This window comes from Sebastes umbrosus, chromosome 23 (assembly GCF_015220745.1).
Source record: "Sebastes umbrosus isolate fSebUmb1 chromosome 23, fSebUmb1.pri, whole genome shotgun sequence".
Lineage (NCBI taxonomy): Eukaryota > Metazoa > Chordata > Actinopteri > Perciformes > Sebastidae > Sebastes > Sebastes umbrosus.
Window position 1 is genome coordinate 9,320,776 of NC_051291.1, and position 17,568 is coordinate 9,338,343.

Consider the following 17,568-nt stretch of genomic DNA (forward strand, 5'->3'; position numbering starts at 1 on the left):
ATGTAATGTAATGTTGCATTACAGTTGTATAAACATAAAGAAAATGTCTGAAAATAGAAATAAAGGAGTATGTAACATGTAAATTATGTACATAATGCTACAATATATAACACAATATATGTAAAGAAATATAAGTAAATAATAAAATTCATAATAAGAAATGAGAATATAAGAAATATGTACAAATATTTGCATTAAGACATGCAATATATAACGAATAAATAAGTAAATACAAAATGCTGAGAAGTGGATCTATTAATTAAATATAAATGCCAGAATAACAATTAAATAAGAGTATTTCTTGAATATACAGTATAACTGCAATGTTGATGACAGAACAGTTGAATTATTGCACAAATGACTGTACAGTTGAATTAAATCAGTATTGTATATATAGCAGCTGACGGGTAAATAAGTCCAGGAAGAGTTGAGAAGGTCACAGACATTTCCATGTTTCCATTGTTTTCATATAATTAGAGCGTGAAGAGTCTCTGTGCTGCAGCTCCACCTAGTGTTGGATCAACAGCAGGGTTACAGTAAAACATCTATAACTGGTTTGTGCGAAGAGAATTAATGATTTATAAACCTTTGACGGCTAATTAATTTATCAGGATTCCCTTTAAGAAACAGCTCAAAGGAGCAAATACCACATCCAGCTGGCTGCCTGGTAGGATCCTAATGAAATGGGACTATTCTGATAGCTGAGTGATGAATCACCGTCGCAGTAATGACCACATTAGCTTAATCTTTTGTTGTTTGCTGTTATGCATGTGAGGTTTAGGAGGTTTGAGTAATGAGGCATCATTTGGCTGTTTTTTTATTGGATCTTCTTCTCAACAGACCCGCACTTCCTCAACAACAAGGACATGTCTGATGTCACGTTCCTGGTGGAGGGGAAACCGTTTTATGCACATAAAGTGTTGCTGTTTACAGCTTCAGCCAGGTAAAGTGGAATCTAGCTGTTTATTGGTGCATGTTTTTATTGTATTTTTTCCCTGCACGGCTGTAATAAACACCATTCTTTCATTTCATCCAGGTTCAAGTCTCTGCTCCAGAACCGACCAGCAGCTGAGAACACCTGTATCGAGATCAGCCACGTCAAGTACAATATTTTCCATGTAAGACTTTTATCGTCATCTAAAACCAGTCAGTTAGGGCTGCAACTAACATCAATAAGAGGACATGAATTGCTGCTATAGATTGAACCCCTGTCCTGCTCTGTGTTTCAGCTGGTGATGCAGTATCTGTACTGCGGAGGCACCGAGTCTTTGCACATACGCAACACTGAAGTCATGGAGGTAAGAGAGAGACTTAACCAAAAGCCTGCGGAAGCGACGGAGCTACTGTTGGCATTTCTAATCTCATTCTGTGTGTCTGTGCTGTTTTTTTTCCTGCAGCTCCTCTCTGCAGCCAAATTCTTCCAACTAGAGGCCCTTCAGAGACACTGTGAGATCATCTGCTCCAAGAACATCACCACGGAAACCTGCGTGGACCTCTACAAACACGCCAAGGTGAGACGCAAACACAACCTTAATTATGAGAGCTGTTTTTATTCAAAGCTGCTCTATTCCACATGTTTATATATTAACAGTGGATCAAATGACTACTTGTGTGAAAGGGTCAGGGTTGGGAGGGTTACTTTGAAAAATGCAATCCTATACAGTTACTAATTACCTGTTAAAACATGTAATCAGTAACCTAACCCAAGTATGCAGATAAAGACAAGAGCAAAGAAACATGCTCAGAATTTGTCAGTGAAGCAGAAAAGAGGAACAACATCACAGTACAGTTCAAGTTCTGCCTTCCAGCTGTGAAAATGTGTCATCATCCAAGGACCTGAATCTTTTTTTGGCACATTAGTTACCGGATTTTAACTTCGAGCAGCAGCAGCAGACCTTAAATTGACCTACACGCAAATTTCTAGTATCGAATGTCATTATTTTTACATTTAAAGCTTCTATCGAGATTTTCAAATGAAGCTTTGAATGTCTGTTGTCATATTTTATGATGTCATCACCCTGAAAAATGGGGAAAATATGATTTTGTGTTATTGTAACGGATTACATTATTTTTTTTGGTATCCTAGTTACGTTACGCTGCTCCATGTAAACCGTTACCCCCCAAGCCTGGAGAGGGTTTGCTCACAGTAAGAATTACCACCCGACTCTGCAGTTCCTCTTCAGTTTATTGTCTTTTAGCTCATTGTTTTGTTTTTTACAGCCCACAACTCTCATACTGATGTTCTCATCACCCTTCAGAATAGTTAAACTCTCTCTCCATCATGTTTTCTTTCTCTGTAGTTCCTTGGCGCCGCGGAGCTCACGGCTTTCATCGAGGGCTACTTCCTGAAGAACATGGTGCTGCTGATCGAACTCGACGGCTTCAAGCAGCTGCTGTACGAGCCCCCGCCCGCCGAGAGCCCCGCGTCCAGCCCCGGCATCTGCTCCGACATCCTCCTCGACCTGGAGAAGACCCTGGCCATGCGCATCCACTCCATCCACCTCTCCACCTCCAAGGGCTCCGTGGTGTGACGGCGTCCCCTCCGAAAGCCCTCCGATCCAGGCGCAGCGTCCACGTAACACCAACCTGTCCTGGCTCCGCCGCTGAAGAGGGGCTGCCCGTCGGATGTTTTTACGTCAGGGATTCCCTTTAATTCTGCCTGTTGCAGCGCCCCCCTGGGGGGTTAAAGGTGGCATACGTGACAAATTCACTGATCACTTTCACACTCCGACAAAAACTATCAAAAAACAGCAAAAACTCAGCAGTATCACTTAGACCTAATCGTGATTATCGTATTTCATATAGGACACGTGCATGAAATACACCTTTTTTCTCTTAAAAAGGTAGAGTAGAACTCAATAAAACTAACTTTAGGGTTTACAAACATCACTTTGTGGAAGTTTGACACATGCCAAAATATAATCCTACTATACAACCAATAGAAGTGACTCGTAGCAATGCCAGCAGACGGACTTTAGGTGTTTGAACTGTCACTTGTGTGTTGGATACGTCTCACTGTGTTATATCTACTGTGTGTGTGCGGAGGCCAAACTGATCACAGGAACTTCCACTGCAGCGCTGATCAAACTAAACGCGGCCCACTCAGTGAAATCTATGCTGACGTATGCTTGAAACACGGACGTCCAACTGGGAAATTAACTTTTTTTTTTGCATGACACCTCCTCAACTGAGCTGCCCTGATATTGCTTTTTATGCAGAGCTTACTTCAACGGACTGCGATGGGGAAGTAAGGGAAAACGCTGCTTATTAACTTTCTATCCACTGCAACACTGACTGAGCGGGGTTTGGAGATGGATGTCGACTGGCAGGGACTTTCTCTTTAAAGTGTAAATACGTCCTTTAAAGTCATCGTGCTGGTCGTTCTTTTATTTTGTAAACTGATGTACAGTATTCTCCCACACTCGCTTGGCTGACGACACCAGTCTCATTGAATGTGCTCCCTGTTTCCTGCTCTATGTGTCTGTTTATGCAAAACGTTGCATGTTTTTAATCTGTTTGTTTGAATCCTCCGTTTTTCTGCTTTAGGTGTGCTTTCTGTGTAGGTCGGTATAGGGCTGAGCAGGGTGGTGGTTGTTCAATCAGAGGACGTTCCCTTCACTTATTCTGCTATTTCTGATACATTCCAGATTATCAGGGTAGTTTCAACACATTTTAATGTCACTTTTTTGTTTTAAGGCTTCACCTCAGCTGATAATCTCAGTTACATCAATTCTGTGAAAGAAAAGGTTGAATTCCCACACCGTCAGCACTGAGTTTATTAGAGACACAACAATGTTAGTGCGTCCCATCCATTTGTTTTTATGCACATTTTCAATTTGTGTATAAAAACACGCCACAATTATACGATTTTTATAGAGGTGGAAAAGTTGGTCGATAACAATCGATCAAAGCAACAAAAAAAAAAACAGACTTGGCGAATAAATCATGATGTAACAGTACAAAACAACTGATAAACTTTAACAGTTAAGCTAGTGAACGCAATAACCGCAGGAAGTTTGTGTAAAACGAGCGATTTGGATGAATTTTGAGCAGATTATTTCCTGTGAATATTTCATCACAGATGAGTTTCCCTCTTATTTTTAGGAACCTTTAATACACATGTCTATTATGTATTTTCTTTTAATTTTTAACAATTATGCATTCTTAATAGGCTTCTTTTTTGACAATTTCAGTGTTTTCTTCTCCCTGATGCTTGGCCATTGTTATATCTTAAGTTATATCTTAAATAATAATCCAAACTTTTAGTTTTCTTCACAGAAATGAATGAAATGCTGAGATATAGGCCAACTGCAAACTTAAAAAAATTGTCTTACACCCCTTAAAATCCAGAAGACCTCACGACCCCCCCAAGAACCTTTGGCGACTCATAGTGGGGATCAGGACCCCCATGTTGGGAACCAGTGGCTTAATGCCTTTACACACCGGGGGGGGGGGGCGTGACAAATAAACAACACCAAAATGCAAAATACTCATCCGCGAAAATTATATGTCTAGGTCTTTTATTGTGAAAGGTATGAACGGAAGGCGTGGATCTGGTCTGTGCTGTCTTTGTCAAGGTTGAAAGGAGTAAAAAGGCACGGTCACACATGCACGAAATTAACATTTGCCTCCCATTCACTTCCATTCTATGCGAGCGACAGGGCGTAAAAACATTTGTTTCCAGTGTTCGCCGCTAAATATTTGCGTTCTGTGTGACAGTAGTCATGACAAAAACAACAGTTTGAAATAATATATCGACGTACGCTTATACATGCCCTTATATAGTATTTATGGGGCGTTATCTAACAATCAGCAACCCGCCTCCAATTTATGATCAAATGGGATTCATCACTCAGCACAGCTGGGTAAGAGCATCTGAAGTGACTTCTCTTATTTTTCTTCTCTCAACAGAAAACTAATAAAAAATATAAGAGAAATTTAAGAGAAAGTTGCTGCATGAGGCGGATTGTTTGTCACATTCTGGTGTTTACATCAATTATTAATGTGGGAATGGTTCCTGGCGGTTTGAGGTTTGTGTCTCAGCTGTTTGAGATTTTGCTCCTATTTTTTATTGGCTGTTACAGCCTGCAGCTTTAGTACAAAGACGTGATGGTTCATATTGTGAATTTACTGCCTGACAAAACATCCGTGACCAAAGTGTTGTGTCTTTAAATAACTCAGTGTGGAAAGGTTGTGTAAATTCAACCTTTTTGTTTCACATTGTCCTCCACACCTTTCCCCCCAGGTGTGCATTAGAGAATAACTTATCGAATCTAAAAGGACCAAATGTTAAACCAGACACTCGTTATTCAGCAGCAGAGCCCTCTCACTCACACACATCTCAATTTCGGAGGAAGTCATACTACCTACAGTACATTTATGAATGTAACAATGCAACAACAGTTTAATATTTACACAAATGTGCAATATCTGCAATCCAGCAACAAACCAAAAAAAGATGCTTCCCTCTGTCTCCAACGGCTTTCAATGCAAAGTGTCCTCATACGTTGTGATGTTGTTTCTACATGAACGCGACAGTATCTTCAGTTAAGAGACAAACCTTAACATATATTGTAGCACACTCAAAATTACTTAAATATTTAGTTTTGGGCCAAAAAATAAAATTTTAACAGAAACATATAAGAGTTTAAGTTCTGTAAATAGTTACAGAAAAATTAAATATAGATATTATCCTACGACTTTATTTTCTTACCGACATACCTATATATTTTATTTTACATTCCACAGCTATTTTGTTTTACAAAAGTGAAAAAGAGTATATAAAAAAGAGGATTTAAGGTTTTGAAATCAAGCAATATTACATGTATTACTCTGAGTAATACAGTGGAGCTACAGTATAAATGTGAATTGAGAGACACGTAAACAAAGACAAATGAGTTGTTTCTATTTTTGTGACATCCCATGTATTTTATTTTTAAATGTACTTCACTCATTTTAGAAGAGTATTTCTAACTTATAGTTGATTTGACCCTGAGCTGATAATTTATTTAGACTAACTCTGGTTGAGATGGTTAATATTGAGCTGAATCACCATACACGCCAACATTTCTAACGCTATTTAAAGGTGAAATGTAACTTAAAGATGCAAACCATTTTGTCTCCACAGAGGTGAAACGGTTCATTAATGATGTCAAGCACTTTTGGTGCCACATTAGTATTTCAACAGTGAGCTTATTGTGATCAAACAGCAGCTTTAGAATAAGAGAATAAGCTGCTGTTTCTTTATTAGTCTTAATGTTACGCCATTAGCAGAAGACTAACTTTAGCCCCTGTGCTGCTGGCGCTTTTGACTCCAAACTGGGTCAAAGCCGTAGAGTAAAACGTCGGTTCGCATGGCTCTTCTTGTTTAATGTTGTTGAGAATGTGCTTTGTTCACCAGCTTTGTCAAAACCCCTTAATTTGTCTGAGCGTTTCTTTGCCTGCGTATTTGTTCCTGGTAATAAACAACATTTCTCCTAGACGCAGTGGAAACATGCATGGGATACTCACTAGATTTCAGATCCACGGGAGGAGGGAAGGGAGGGGGGGGGGGGTGAACTTTTGCTATTTCCTTTGATGAGAACATGTATATTGTACAAAATATATATATGAAATATAAATTATACATGGTGTGAGAAGCAGGGATGTGGTGGAGTATAACAACAAAGAGGAATGTTACACTCGTGCTACAGTTTCTGTTGTTCCATGACATGCTTTTGTGGACAGCTAATAAACGACCAGAGTTTAAACCATATATCAAGGTCTTTTTTATTTGTTATAAAACTTCCTGAACGAAACATGAAAATTAGGTACAATATGCAGGGACACGCAGAAACAAAGCAGTTTTTGGATAACTTTATTCTTTTACAAGGACACTGCAGCATCCGCTGAATAAAAATGTGACAAATCTGGCCCCTGACCAGCAGCAGGGTGTTTTATCGATCGTTTTACTTCAACCGAGCAAATGACTCAAGGTACTAAAGTCCTGACAGCTCCCTCACAAAGCCAGCGGACTGTCTGCAGTCAGGCTGATGAAGAAATACAAGGTCATAAACGTCGGGAGGAGAATTTGGCTGCGATTCCTTTTTTGGAGGGGGGGGGGTCCTTTTTTTCTACCTCAACAGGAATGAACTGCAACGAAGGAACTGGCCTAAGAATTATATCACTATAGCCATGCAAGTTCAATAATACTTTAGTTTATATATATTAGGTCTGTCAATTGCTTAAAATAGTTAATCGCAATTAATCGCACATTTTTCATCTGTTCAAAATGTACCTTAAAGGGAGATTTGTCAAGTATTTAAAGGGACTGTTTGTAAGAATCGGTTGTAACAGCGACACCTGTGGCCGTTAAGTCAATGAAAGTCAGTGTCCTGTTATTAGCGCTCATCCGTGTGCACGTGCTATTTGAATGTGAGCAAGCATCCGTCAAAACAGTGAGGCGACACACGTCAGCTAAAACCACAATATCACTCTATATTTCACCTGCTTGGCAGTAATGTTAACTGACCAGACAAAGGTCTCTCCATGAATCACTGCTGATCCTAATGTTGGCTTTTCCTGCCTCAGCATCCCGACCGTGGTCGGAGGGAACAGGGGAGACACCGGAGTTTTGGTCGGCGACGTTAACGTTTCTCGCTGCGGAGCCCCGTCACTTTACAAGACATAGAAAACCTCTGTTGGTCTGGAGGAGCTGCAGCAGTTATTTCTGCACAAACGTCCACTGTACATTCACTAGATATTCTCAGAGCTACGAAGTCTTCTGCAGTGTGTAGTGTGCGCTCATCAACGTGAGGTGGAGCGAGCTGAGTGAAGGCAAGCAGGCAGAGGAGCAGAGGAGCAGAGACTCCGGCCCTGGAGACCAAAGCTACGGTCTCCCCCGCGTCCTCTGACCGTGGCCAACACTGTTTTACAAGACGGGCTTCACTAGATATAACTTTGTGGTTTTGGTGCTTCCGTGTAGTTTGTATTGGAGTCTGAGTCTGAACAGCGTAGCCACACGCGAGCGCGCATGGGAAACCGACCCGGACGATTTAAATAGATAGATAGATAGATAGATAGATAGTAACTTTATTGATCCCGAGGGAAATTCAAGCTTCCAGCATCACAGTTCCATAGTGCAAAACATGTTAGTAAAAAGGCAGTAAAAAAGTTAGTAGTTCAAATTACAAAGTACAAAAAAAATATCAGATATAAAAATACAAGGAGATGAAGAAAACTGTTAAAACTGAATTTAGTGCAGGGTAACAGCTGTGATACAGGACTATTAAAAAAGTGAATATAGTGCAGAAGAGACTGTTAGAAATGGGTATAGTGCATTATTATCCGTCCTGCAGACCATCCTCCTTTGTCCGGAATAATGGAGAGAATTTAATTATTAGTAGTAGTATTTTATTTTAGTTAGTTATTATTATTATTATTATTATGAATATTCATATTCATAATAATGATTATTATTATTTATTTTATTTTATTTATTTATTTTTCCTGCCAATCTCCTGCTCCACTCCAGTCCAGTAGGTGATGGTAATGCACCTATAAGCTGGTTTGCAAATAAACACCAGAGAAGAAGAAGAAGGAACTGATGAGGCTGACTGCGCATGCGTAGAGCGAAGCAGCATAATCGAGCCGCTCTTCCTCCCCGCCAACTATCGCACCGCAGGGTCGGGCGGACGTCGACTCACAACAACCCCGACTTCATTTGCTTATCTAAATTGAACATTTTCACACATAAAATGGAGAGTCCGTATCGCGCCGAAAACGGTAAGCCGATAATAATCCAAACATGCATCATATATTAAGAGTTATTGGGTTTTCTTTGGCATTGTGTGCGTCCGATTCTGAACATGGCGTAGCCCGCTGTCCTGAGATGGCGGTGTTCTTTGTGTGCTACGTTGCAGCTGCTATAGCGAGCTGAACGGTAGCGTCACGGCAGCTAAAGCTACTACCAACGGCTGAGAGATGCTGCATTCAATGGCTTCAACTAAAAACATAAATACAGCTAACGTCTGAAAAGTCCTCTTTAAAGTCGGGCCTAGCGTTAAATAAAAACGCACAAAAAGAACAGCAATGACACATTTATTTTAGAGTGCATTAGAGTGTATCATTCAAGCAATTTGAGTAGCACTGAAAGTCACGACTTCCGCAGCCATATTTACCACTTTGTTATGGTGGTCATGTGCTTGTGTGTCGTAATTACGACACTAGTTACCAGTCCATGAAGGCAACCAGCTGCTGCCAGGGAAACCGACCCGGGACCACTGACCCAGGGAAAGCGACCCGGGTTCATTGTCAGCTAGTTGTTGAAGTATTGATTAAATAATGATTGATTATTAATTTATTTAATTGTGAGGAATAGTTCTGTTTAAAAAGAATAAATAAAAAAATAAATAATACAAATTCTTAATAAATATATAGAAATAATATAATAAAAATAATATAATAATAAAAATAAATATGACATGAAGGCAACCAGCTGCTGCCAGGGAAACTGACCCGGGACCACAGACCCGGGTTCATTGTCTGTCAGTTAATTGTTGAAGTATTGATTAAATAATGATTGATTATTAATTGATTTAACATTTTGTGAAGAAAAGTTCTGTTTAAAATGAATAAATACAAAAAAATATATATAAATATTTAATAAATATATAAAAATAATGTAAAAAAATAAATAGTATAATAATAAAAATGAATATGACAAAAAATGGCCCAGCTGTTGCCAGGGAAACCAACCCGGGACCACAGACCCGGGTTGGTTGTCTGTCAATTAGCTAATTGTTGAAGTAGTGATTAAATAATGATTGATTATTAATTGATTAAAATTGTGAAGAATAGTTCTGTTTAAAATGAATAAATAAAATAATATAAATATTTAATAAATATATAAAAATAACCTAAAAAAATAATATAATAATAAAAATAAATATGACAAAAATGGCATCACTAGACAGTCATTATTTCAGTTTATATTGAGATTAAATGGCTATTTCTGTGTAAATAGGCTTAGAGAGAAGCATAAAATCAGAGTTAAATGCCTTGTGTGTTGTACTTGGCAAATACAGCTGATTCTGATATGACCCCAGGTTTAATTAGTGTGTGGTAAATCAAATAAACACACATTTATATAGACATTTTAACCATTTAATCTCAATAGAAGCTGAAATAATGTCTAATGATGTCTTAAAACTGCCATTTTTTGTCATAACAGCAAGGAACAAGGACATAATAGCAAGGAATAGACAGGACTGTTATGTATACAAGTAGTGGAAAAAATAGGTGTATATATATATACATATCTGTATAAACAGTAATTGTAGTAAGGAGCTATATTAGATTTTTAATCAAAGGCTTAACGATGAACATGTGATAATTTAAATTCATATTGTGATATTGTAAAATATTTTCCAGATTTACCTCTTCTGCTGCCGTCTCTCCGCCTCTTCATCCCTCCTCTTCGCCTGGTGTCTGCCGCCATGTGGCAGGTGGTCCAGAGGGGAAACGTGCAGGATTATGGGATGGTGGAGGAGTTCATCAGCACCGTTTCAGAAATGGTACCTGAACTTTTGAACGCAGATCAGAAAGCTCAACTCCTCCTGGGACTCAGAGCGCGGGTAAGACTGTCTGTAGGATGTTATTGTTGAGTGTTAAGCAAAGATATTTGATGTTTTGATTTAATTCAACATAAAATGACAACAACAGCAGTTTGTTTTCTCGCTTACAGATGTTTAGCTGTCAAAACAAGTTGTAAAAACCTCAAAATTCACAGCATCTAAACAACAAAAAGCTGAATTATTGCCTGTCTGTCAGTGACGGTGAAGCTCATGATGAAGGGGTTTAATATTTCTTTGACAGAAACATATCAGCATCACCTGCAAGGCACTGTGTTCATCATCTGAAAGTCATTAAATATTTAGATTTTCCAGTGCTGAATGTCGTGTCTGCTGTTAGTGAATCACATTTCCAGGTGCTGTGCTGTCAGATGTATTTACCCTGAGGTGAAACCGTTTGTTGCAGGTGGTTCTTGAATTGTGTCGGGCCGAGCAGATCGGACACACGGAAACCATCGAGATGCACCTGGAGCGGATCAAGACCCTCGTATCCACCTGGGCAGCACAGGTTAGCTCCTTTTTAAATGTGACATGTAGGTCAGCAGCAGCAATGTTGTCATGTTTACAATCAAATTATCATTTTTCTAAACTACACTATGTGCACACTTGTGTTCCAGCCGTGTTTTGCAGAGGTCGAGTTTCCAGAATCAAACTTCGTGGATCAAATTGAGTTGCTGTTGAAAGACGCTGAAGAGAAGGAGAAGTTCTTCCAGGTTCGTGATTTGTCTTAAGCTCCGTTTCCAACGCAGGAACCTTAAGAACCTTTTGAGGAACTCATTGTGCTTCGACTGCAGAGACCAGAATCTAAGTTCAGTTCTGGGGACATTTTACGGGGCCCTTTTTATCGCCGAAAAAGTCCTTTGTAGTGCTTTCTGAAAATACCGTAAATTTTGGGATGGAGTTTATTTTTAGACCGTGGTGGAAACGCAGACAACAACGGGCTGAAGGAACCTTTTAGTTCCTTGAATAGTAGTATCGGGACTAAAATTACTAGGAACTTCTTGGTGGAAACGCGACTTATGTGTTGTGTTAAACTCTCTGTGTTTATAGGATGGATTTCTTTATACTCCTGCAACAGATGTATAATATGCAGTGGTTCTTGGTGGTTCTTGGTGGTACTTGAGCATTAAACTGTGATTATTTCTTCCAGGATGTTTTTCCTACAGATTTTGGGCCTGACTATGACAGCGCTCTACAGGTGCTCATGCTGGATTTCCTGTCCAGACTGGAGAAGCTTCTTCCAGTACCAGACATTCAGCAGGTACCCTAACAGAAATCCACTTAGAAATCATAGAGATCTTTTCTCTAATTGCTCTTTATCACTCCAGAAACATCACATTTAAAGGTTTTACATAAATCCTAAAACATGTTTAGTACAACTCTCATGCTAATTTTTTTTTTTTTCCTCACTGTAATCTTGTGTCTCTTCCCCAGACTGCATCCATGCTCAGTGCCGTCCCATCTGCCATGGAGGAGTGTGTGCACTCTGTTCCCGACCCACAGCATCTGAGAACTGTTCTCCTCTACCACACAACACTGGGACATTTTGATTTATCTGGTGAGTCACATCAGGGCTGCACGTACAGTATTATAACCTACACTCAATTCAAACAGTTATTATTATATCCTTTATTTAATAGGTATCTCCCAGAGTTTATGTCGCCCAAAATGTCCGTTGGGGAAATATGCCAAATAAATTATTTAACCAATAGCATAAATGGCCTAATATTGTGTGAGCTATAAGATATGTTGCCAAGACAACTTAAATATAAACTTATACTGTATTACACAAAAGTTTACTTTGCTGGCTGTTTGTTCTGTGTGTGTGTTGAAATAAAAGCGTGTGTTCATACACCGCCCTGGCTCTCTAAATGAGAAACAAACGGACCGAGCCACTATGTACCGCATGAAGGTACCGAAATAATCAGAGGTTCTATTGAGGTTTTCCAAATGAAGCTTTGAATGTCTGTCGTCACATTTGATGACGTTTTTTGACTGCAGGGAAAATGTTTGTTTTTAAAAGGCTCAATGCCAACAAATATGGATTGAAGCAGAATATTTCGTTAGATTCAAAACATGTTGTGGATTTTTGGAAATGATTACATCGATCTTTTCCAATAAATTTTGACTTTTGGACTTCAGACTGAGATAATTGCAGGGACGAGGAGCGCCGCCACGCTCGCTGTGAGTGTGTTTGAGAGGGAGAGACAGAGAAGGGAAGAAAAGGTGGACTAGCATGCAATGTTTAGGTAAGATATTAATAATAATAATAATTTGAATGTCAACATTGTAGATGAGGCGTCAAACTATTTTGAATTTGGTCATATTGACCAGCCTATTATTTTATTTTTTTAGACCGCTTCTTCATTTAACTTATTTTCAAGTTAGAGTATGTCAAATGTCGGCTATTATACGGCGTTTTAAAACACATGTCTGGTAGTTGTTCTATATGGCTGTCAAAAAAAGTCCAGCGTAAACCAATCTTCCTGTCCTTAACAGAAAAATATGCTTCATTTCGACATAAGATTTCTGCACAAGTTATTCCACATTCGGTTAAAAGAGACCGCTCTCTAACAAAATTCTCAGATATTTACAAGATTGAACGACCTCAGTTTCAGTACCACTCTGTGTCTGGATGGCAGGGAGATGTGAGATGGGTTCTTGAGAACAAAACACTTTTTTTCTTATCTGATTTCATTTGTGTTTACAGCCACTAACCTTAAAACTGACGGCTTCCTTGTTTTCCCCCACAGATGAAACTCAGACCATTCCCTCCTCCTTTGGGAATTGCATCCTCTCTTCGCTGTCGCTCCCTCAGCTGGAGAAGGTTGTGATCGATGCAGATCAACTCCAGTTGCAGCCTTCAGCAGAGCAGATGGAAGGCTGTATGACCGTCCAGGTGGAGGGCGAGACCGTGACGCTGCTGGACTACATACAGATCGAACAGCCGTCAGGTTTGGTTGAGCCTGATGATGCTGAAGAAGAAGAAGAAAATGAAATAAACATGGAGGAAACAAGCGAGGGCGTCAGTGACGCCCTGAAGCCGGCAGCTTTTCAACCACTGAAACAAAGCAAAAGGCTGCAGGTGAAGAGAAAAGCGATCAAAGACAATGACTCACTGACGGCTAAGAGGCAAAGAAAGAAATACCCCAACAATAAGACGTGTCCCGTGTGCAATAAGATTTTCCTGCGGGCCGCAGCCATGAGACGACATCAGGAAACTCATTCTGCCAATCGGGAATTCAAGTACAAGTGCGCCAACTGTGACAAACGATTCAGGGACCATTACGACATGAACCGACACAACATGCGCGTTCACGAGAAGGACGACATCGGCGACGACCCTAAAGAGGAAGACGCAGGAGATCCCGGCCCCTCTGAGGTGCCAGAAAACAAGAATTGCGGTCTGTGTGGGAAGTATTTTGGCCGTCGTGTGGACATGGAGCGGCACATGAGGTCGCACTCCGAGGACCGCCCGTATAACTGTTGTTTCTGTGAGAAGAAATTTAAGAATCCGTACGTTTTAAAGAGACACCAGCAGGAGATCTGTAAGAGCAGAGAGCTCAAAAGGCCGAAGAAGAGGGAGACGCAGCGCTCAAATCCACAGCCGCAGCCAGAGGTGTCGACGGAGGGAAAGGTCTGCCCCATCTGCAGCAGGATCTTACCGTGCACTGCGGACATCGCGAAGCATTTGCGATCTCACACGGAAGAGCGTCCGTTTATTTGCATCACTTGTGAGAAGGGCTTCAAGTACAAGGACACGTTGAAGAAGCATCAGATCATTCACGGTCACGAGGGCATCAGAGAGGAGCAGAGCAAGACGGTGGAACAGATTTTGGCCGAAGCCGATTCGGGTAACCTTGATAAAAAAGATCTGGATGCTTCCGAGGAGTCTCCGTCTGCGCCTGTGCAAAAAGTCAAGAAAAAAGCCCATAAAGTGTGTCCTGTTTGTTCTCGCGCGTTCGACAGCGTCAAAACGCTAAACAGGCACATACAGTGTCACACAGAGGACCGCCCTTATCACTGCGTCCACTGCAAGAAGCGGTTTAAACACATGCACGGGCTCAAAAGACACCAGATTTACGCCATTTGTCACAAGAAAATCACCCGATTCCCGTGGAGAAAAGAGCAGCGAGCGGGGCCCAGCCAGAGCGAAGTCGCCAGCGCCGACACGCAACCTCTGAAAATCCCCGTGTGGTGTTCAAACTGCGGCAAACACTTTGAATACCCGTCCGCTCTGAAGGAGCACCAAGAGAACGTTTGCAAAGTGGGCGAAGTGAGCGAGATCATGAAATGCGACGACTGCGGGAAGGAGTTCAAGAGCATGACGATGCTCAAGGTGCACCAGAGGATCCACGACCCGCTCTACTGCAAAGAGTGCGGGAAGATACTCGCCAACGACCCGGCGTTCGAGAGGCACAAGCTCATGCACAGGCCGATGCAGTGCACGATGTGCGATAAGACTTTCACTCTGCTGAGGCGCTTGAGGGAACACTACGAGAAGCAGCACGAGTTCACCGGACCGTACGCGTGCGTGCAATGCGACAAAACCTTCATCCAGCTGTCCTACCTCGCCATCCACCAGAGAATCCACAAAGGAGAGTTCCCGTACATCTGTAGCATGTGCCCCGAGAAGTTCAGGTCCTCCAACTGTCTCACGGTTCATCAGAGGAAACACACCGGGGAGAAACCCTTCCTGTGCTGGCAGTGTGGGAAGTGTTACCGCTCGGCGTCGGAGCTCACGGTGCACATGGGAACCCACTCCGAGGAGAGACCCTGGGCCTGCACGCAGTGCGACATAGCGTACCGCACGAAGCTGCAGCTGACGAACCACGTCGAACAAATCCACATCGGCGTCCGGTATCCCTGCAACAGCTGCGGGAAGCAGTTCATGAAGGAGACGTCGCTGAAGAGGCACGAGCTCATCCACACGGGCGAGCGGCCTCACCAGTGCACGGTGTGCGGCAAGACCTTCCTGACCGCCAACGAGCTCCGGCTCCACAACCGCTATCACACCGGGGAGCGCCCGTACAAGTGCGAGGTGTGCGGGAAGGCCTTCATCCAGTCGGGATACCTGAAGTCGCACATGCGCATCCACACGGGAGAGAAGCCATTTAAATGCGACATCTGCGATAAAGGCTTCCGCTTGTCGTATCACATGAAGAAACACCGGCGGACGCATGCCGGGAAGCCAAAGAGCTACATATGCGAGGAGTGCGGGTTGGCGTTCCCCCATAAAAAGTCTCTCTGGGAACACTCGCTGTGTCACGACGTGAAAGTAGAACCATCATTCACTGGTGAAGTGAGAATAGAGTTTCAATAGGAATAGCTGTATTTTCATAGTTTTGTTTTCATTTCTATAAATGAGAAGTTGTGAGCTGGTTTCATCTCTTGTGTTGTTTCATTTTGACCAGTTTGTTCTTCTTTTCCCTCGTTTTGTTGCTTTACAGTGTTTACATGTTCTATAAAACATATTGATGAACTATTGAAGACATGTATATAATGAAAGCCAGTGAATTATTTCTGCTGACATGGCTTTTTGAAATAAATTTATCTTGAATGTAATTCTTGCTCCGTTCATTTTTATTTAATAAATAAGAGGTTTGTCAATTTATCGATAATTTGAGTGAAAATCGAACCAATATTTGACCAATTATTTGTTTCATTCCACGGGAGGATTTGATGCTTCTCTGTTTTATATTATTAGTTGATTATCTTTGGAGTATTGATCAGCTGGTTGAACCCATTTGTGCCCAAAGACTTAATTTAGTATGATGAGGAAACATTCCACAACATTTGTTCTGATTGGTCAGAAGTCTTGAAATTTGGTACGGACATACTTTGGGCAAGTATTTTATAGTACAACTTTGAAAGTTTTAGATCACATGAAAAATCACACTTTTATTAATAGTCAAAATCAGAATTTTTGAAAAATGAGGAAAAGCGCTAACATTGTTTAAAATGTTTTCCATATGAATTTTTTTAAAGGCATATGTGTGCATATCTTTGAACCAAATACTTAATTGTGCTCCTTGTAGTTTCTAAGATACAGCCTTTTTCTTATACTATATCTAATATTTGGGTTCATGGTACTACTGTTTTTTTCCTGAGTAAAGCTACTTTAAATTCAGGGAAATTAAAACTAAACATGCAAAATAACACACTGATTAAAATGTGACCTATACTTGTAATATATTCACTTTTTTTCATATCATATTGAATCTTACAATTAAATATTAATGATCTCCAGATATGTTTTATGAAATGCTTTGAATAATAATAATTTGTTTCTGAGATATTTTCTCCATTAAAAAAAAGTTCAAATACCTCGTTGAAAATGACTAAAAATAAATATAATTGCTCCTTCTCCCTCATTAAAAAAATCTACATTCCACAAATGTGCAAAAAATGTTAATTTAGGGAAAGTTTAACTACTAAAAGCAAGCTGCTTCCTACTGTAAAGCTTGTTTTCAGTGCGGCTGGAGGGCTGTGTTTTATTAGTAGTTCCACTTCCCCTCAGCTCTTGGTGTTACTGAACAGCATACGTCAGAGCAGAGGCCACATGGAGAGCAGAAGGAAAGTGTTGAAATTGAACGCACCTGCCCAAATCATCATGGATCCACCGCCAGCTGTAGGCTCTGTAGCACTGTACTGCTTTTTACAAATCATCAGAAATACCTGCGAGCTGAAGGCGTCTTTGGTTAATTGCACTACGTGGACACTTGGTAATGTTATCTGTTTCATGATTATAACTCTTATTGCTCAATTTATTCATCTTCTTCTTCGGTGGTAGTGTAAGCAACCTGGAGTTTTACATTATAACTGTCACCTAACATGGATGTATTTTCTTGCACCTAATGCATAACTGCAATGCACTGTGGGTGATGTACACCTTTGTAGTGACCATCATTGCAAATGAAAATGGTGAAAAATGTCCTTAAGTGTTTCCCAAAGTCCA

General features: G+C 40.7%; 2 protein-coding genes across 4 annotated transcripts in view; both read left to right on the forward strand.

Moving 5' to 3' along the window:
* Positions 1-6,754, forward strand: part of LOC119483089 (ankyrin repeat and BTB/POZ domain-containing protein BTBD11-A) — a 181,150-nt gene extending 174,396 nt beyond the window's left edge. For 2 of the 3 annotated variants that reach the window (XM_037761124.1, XM_037761122.1), the window contains 6 exons: positions 841-943; positions 1,037-1,118; positions 1,230-1,298; positions 1,398-1,511; positions 2,087-2,146; positions 2,301-6,754. In XM_037761124.1, coding sequence (XP_037617052.1) covers positions 841-943; positions 1,037-1,118; positions 1,230-1,298; positions 1,398-1,511; positions 2,087-2,146; positions 2,301-2,531 — 659 coding nt within the window. In that variant the 3' untranslated portion in view covers positions 2,532-6,754. The remainder of the gene's footprint in view (positions 1-840; positions 944-1,036; positions 1,119-1,229; positions 1,299-1,397; positions 1,512-2,086; positions 2,147-2,300) is intronic. The other variant, XM_037761123.1, reaches the window with a different exon arrangement.
* A 1,795-nt stretch (positions 6,755-8,549) lies between these two features.
* LOC119483088 (zinc finger protein 99-like) lies at positions 8,550-16,175 on the forward strand. Its single transcript, XM_037761121.1, has 7 exons — positions 8,550-8,763; positions 10,411-10,613; positions 11,017-11,118; positions 11,228-11,323; positions 11,761-11,871; positions 12,045-12,168; positions 13,364-16,175. Exons 1-7 carry the CDS (start codon positions 8,601-8,603, stop codon positions 15,931-15,933), a joined length of 3,369 nt encoding a protein of 1,122 aa, XP_037617049.1. The 5' UTR covers positions 8,550-8,600; the 3' UTR covers positions 15,934-16,175.
* Positions 16,176-17,568: the final 1,393 nt, after the last annotated feature.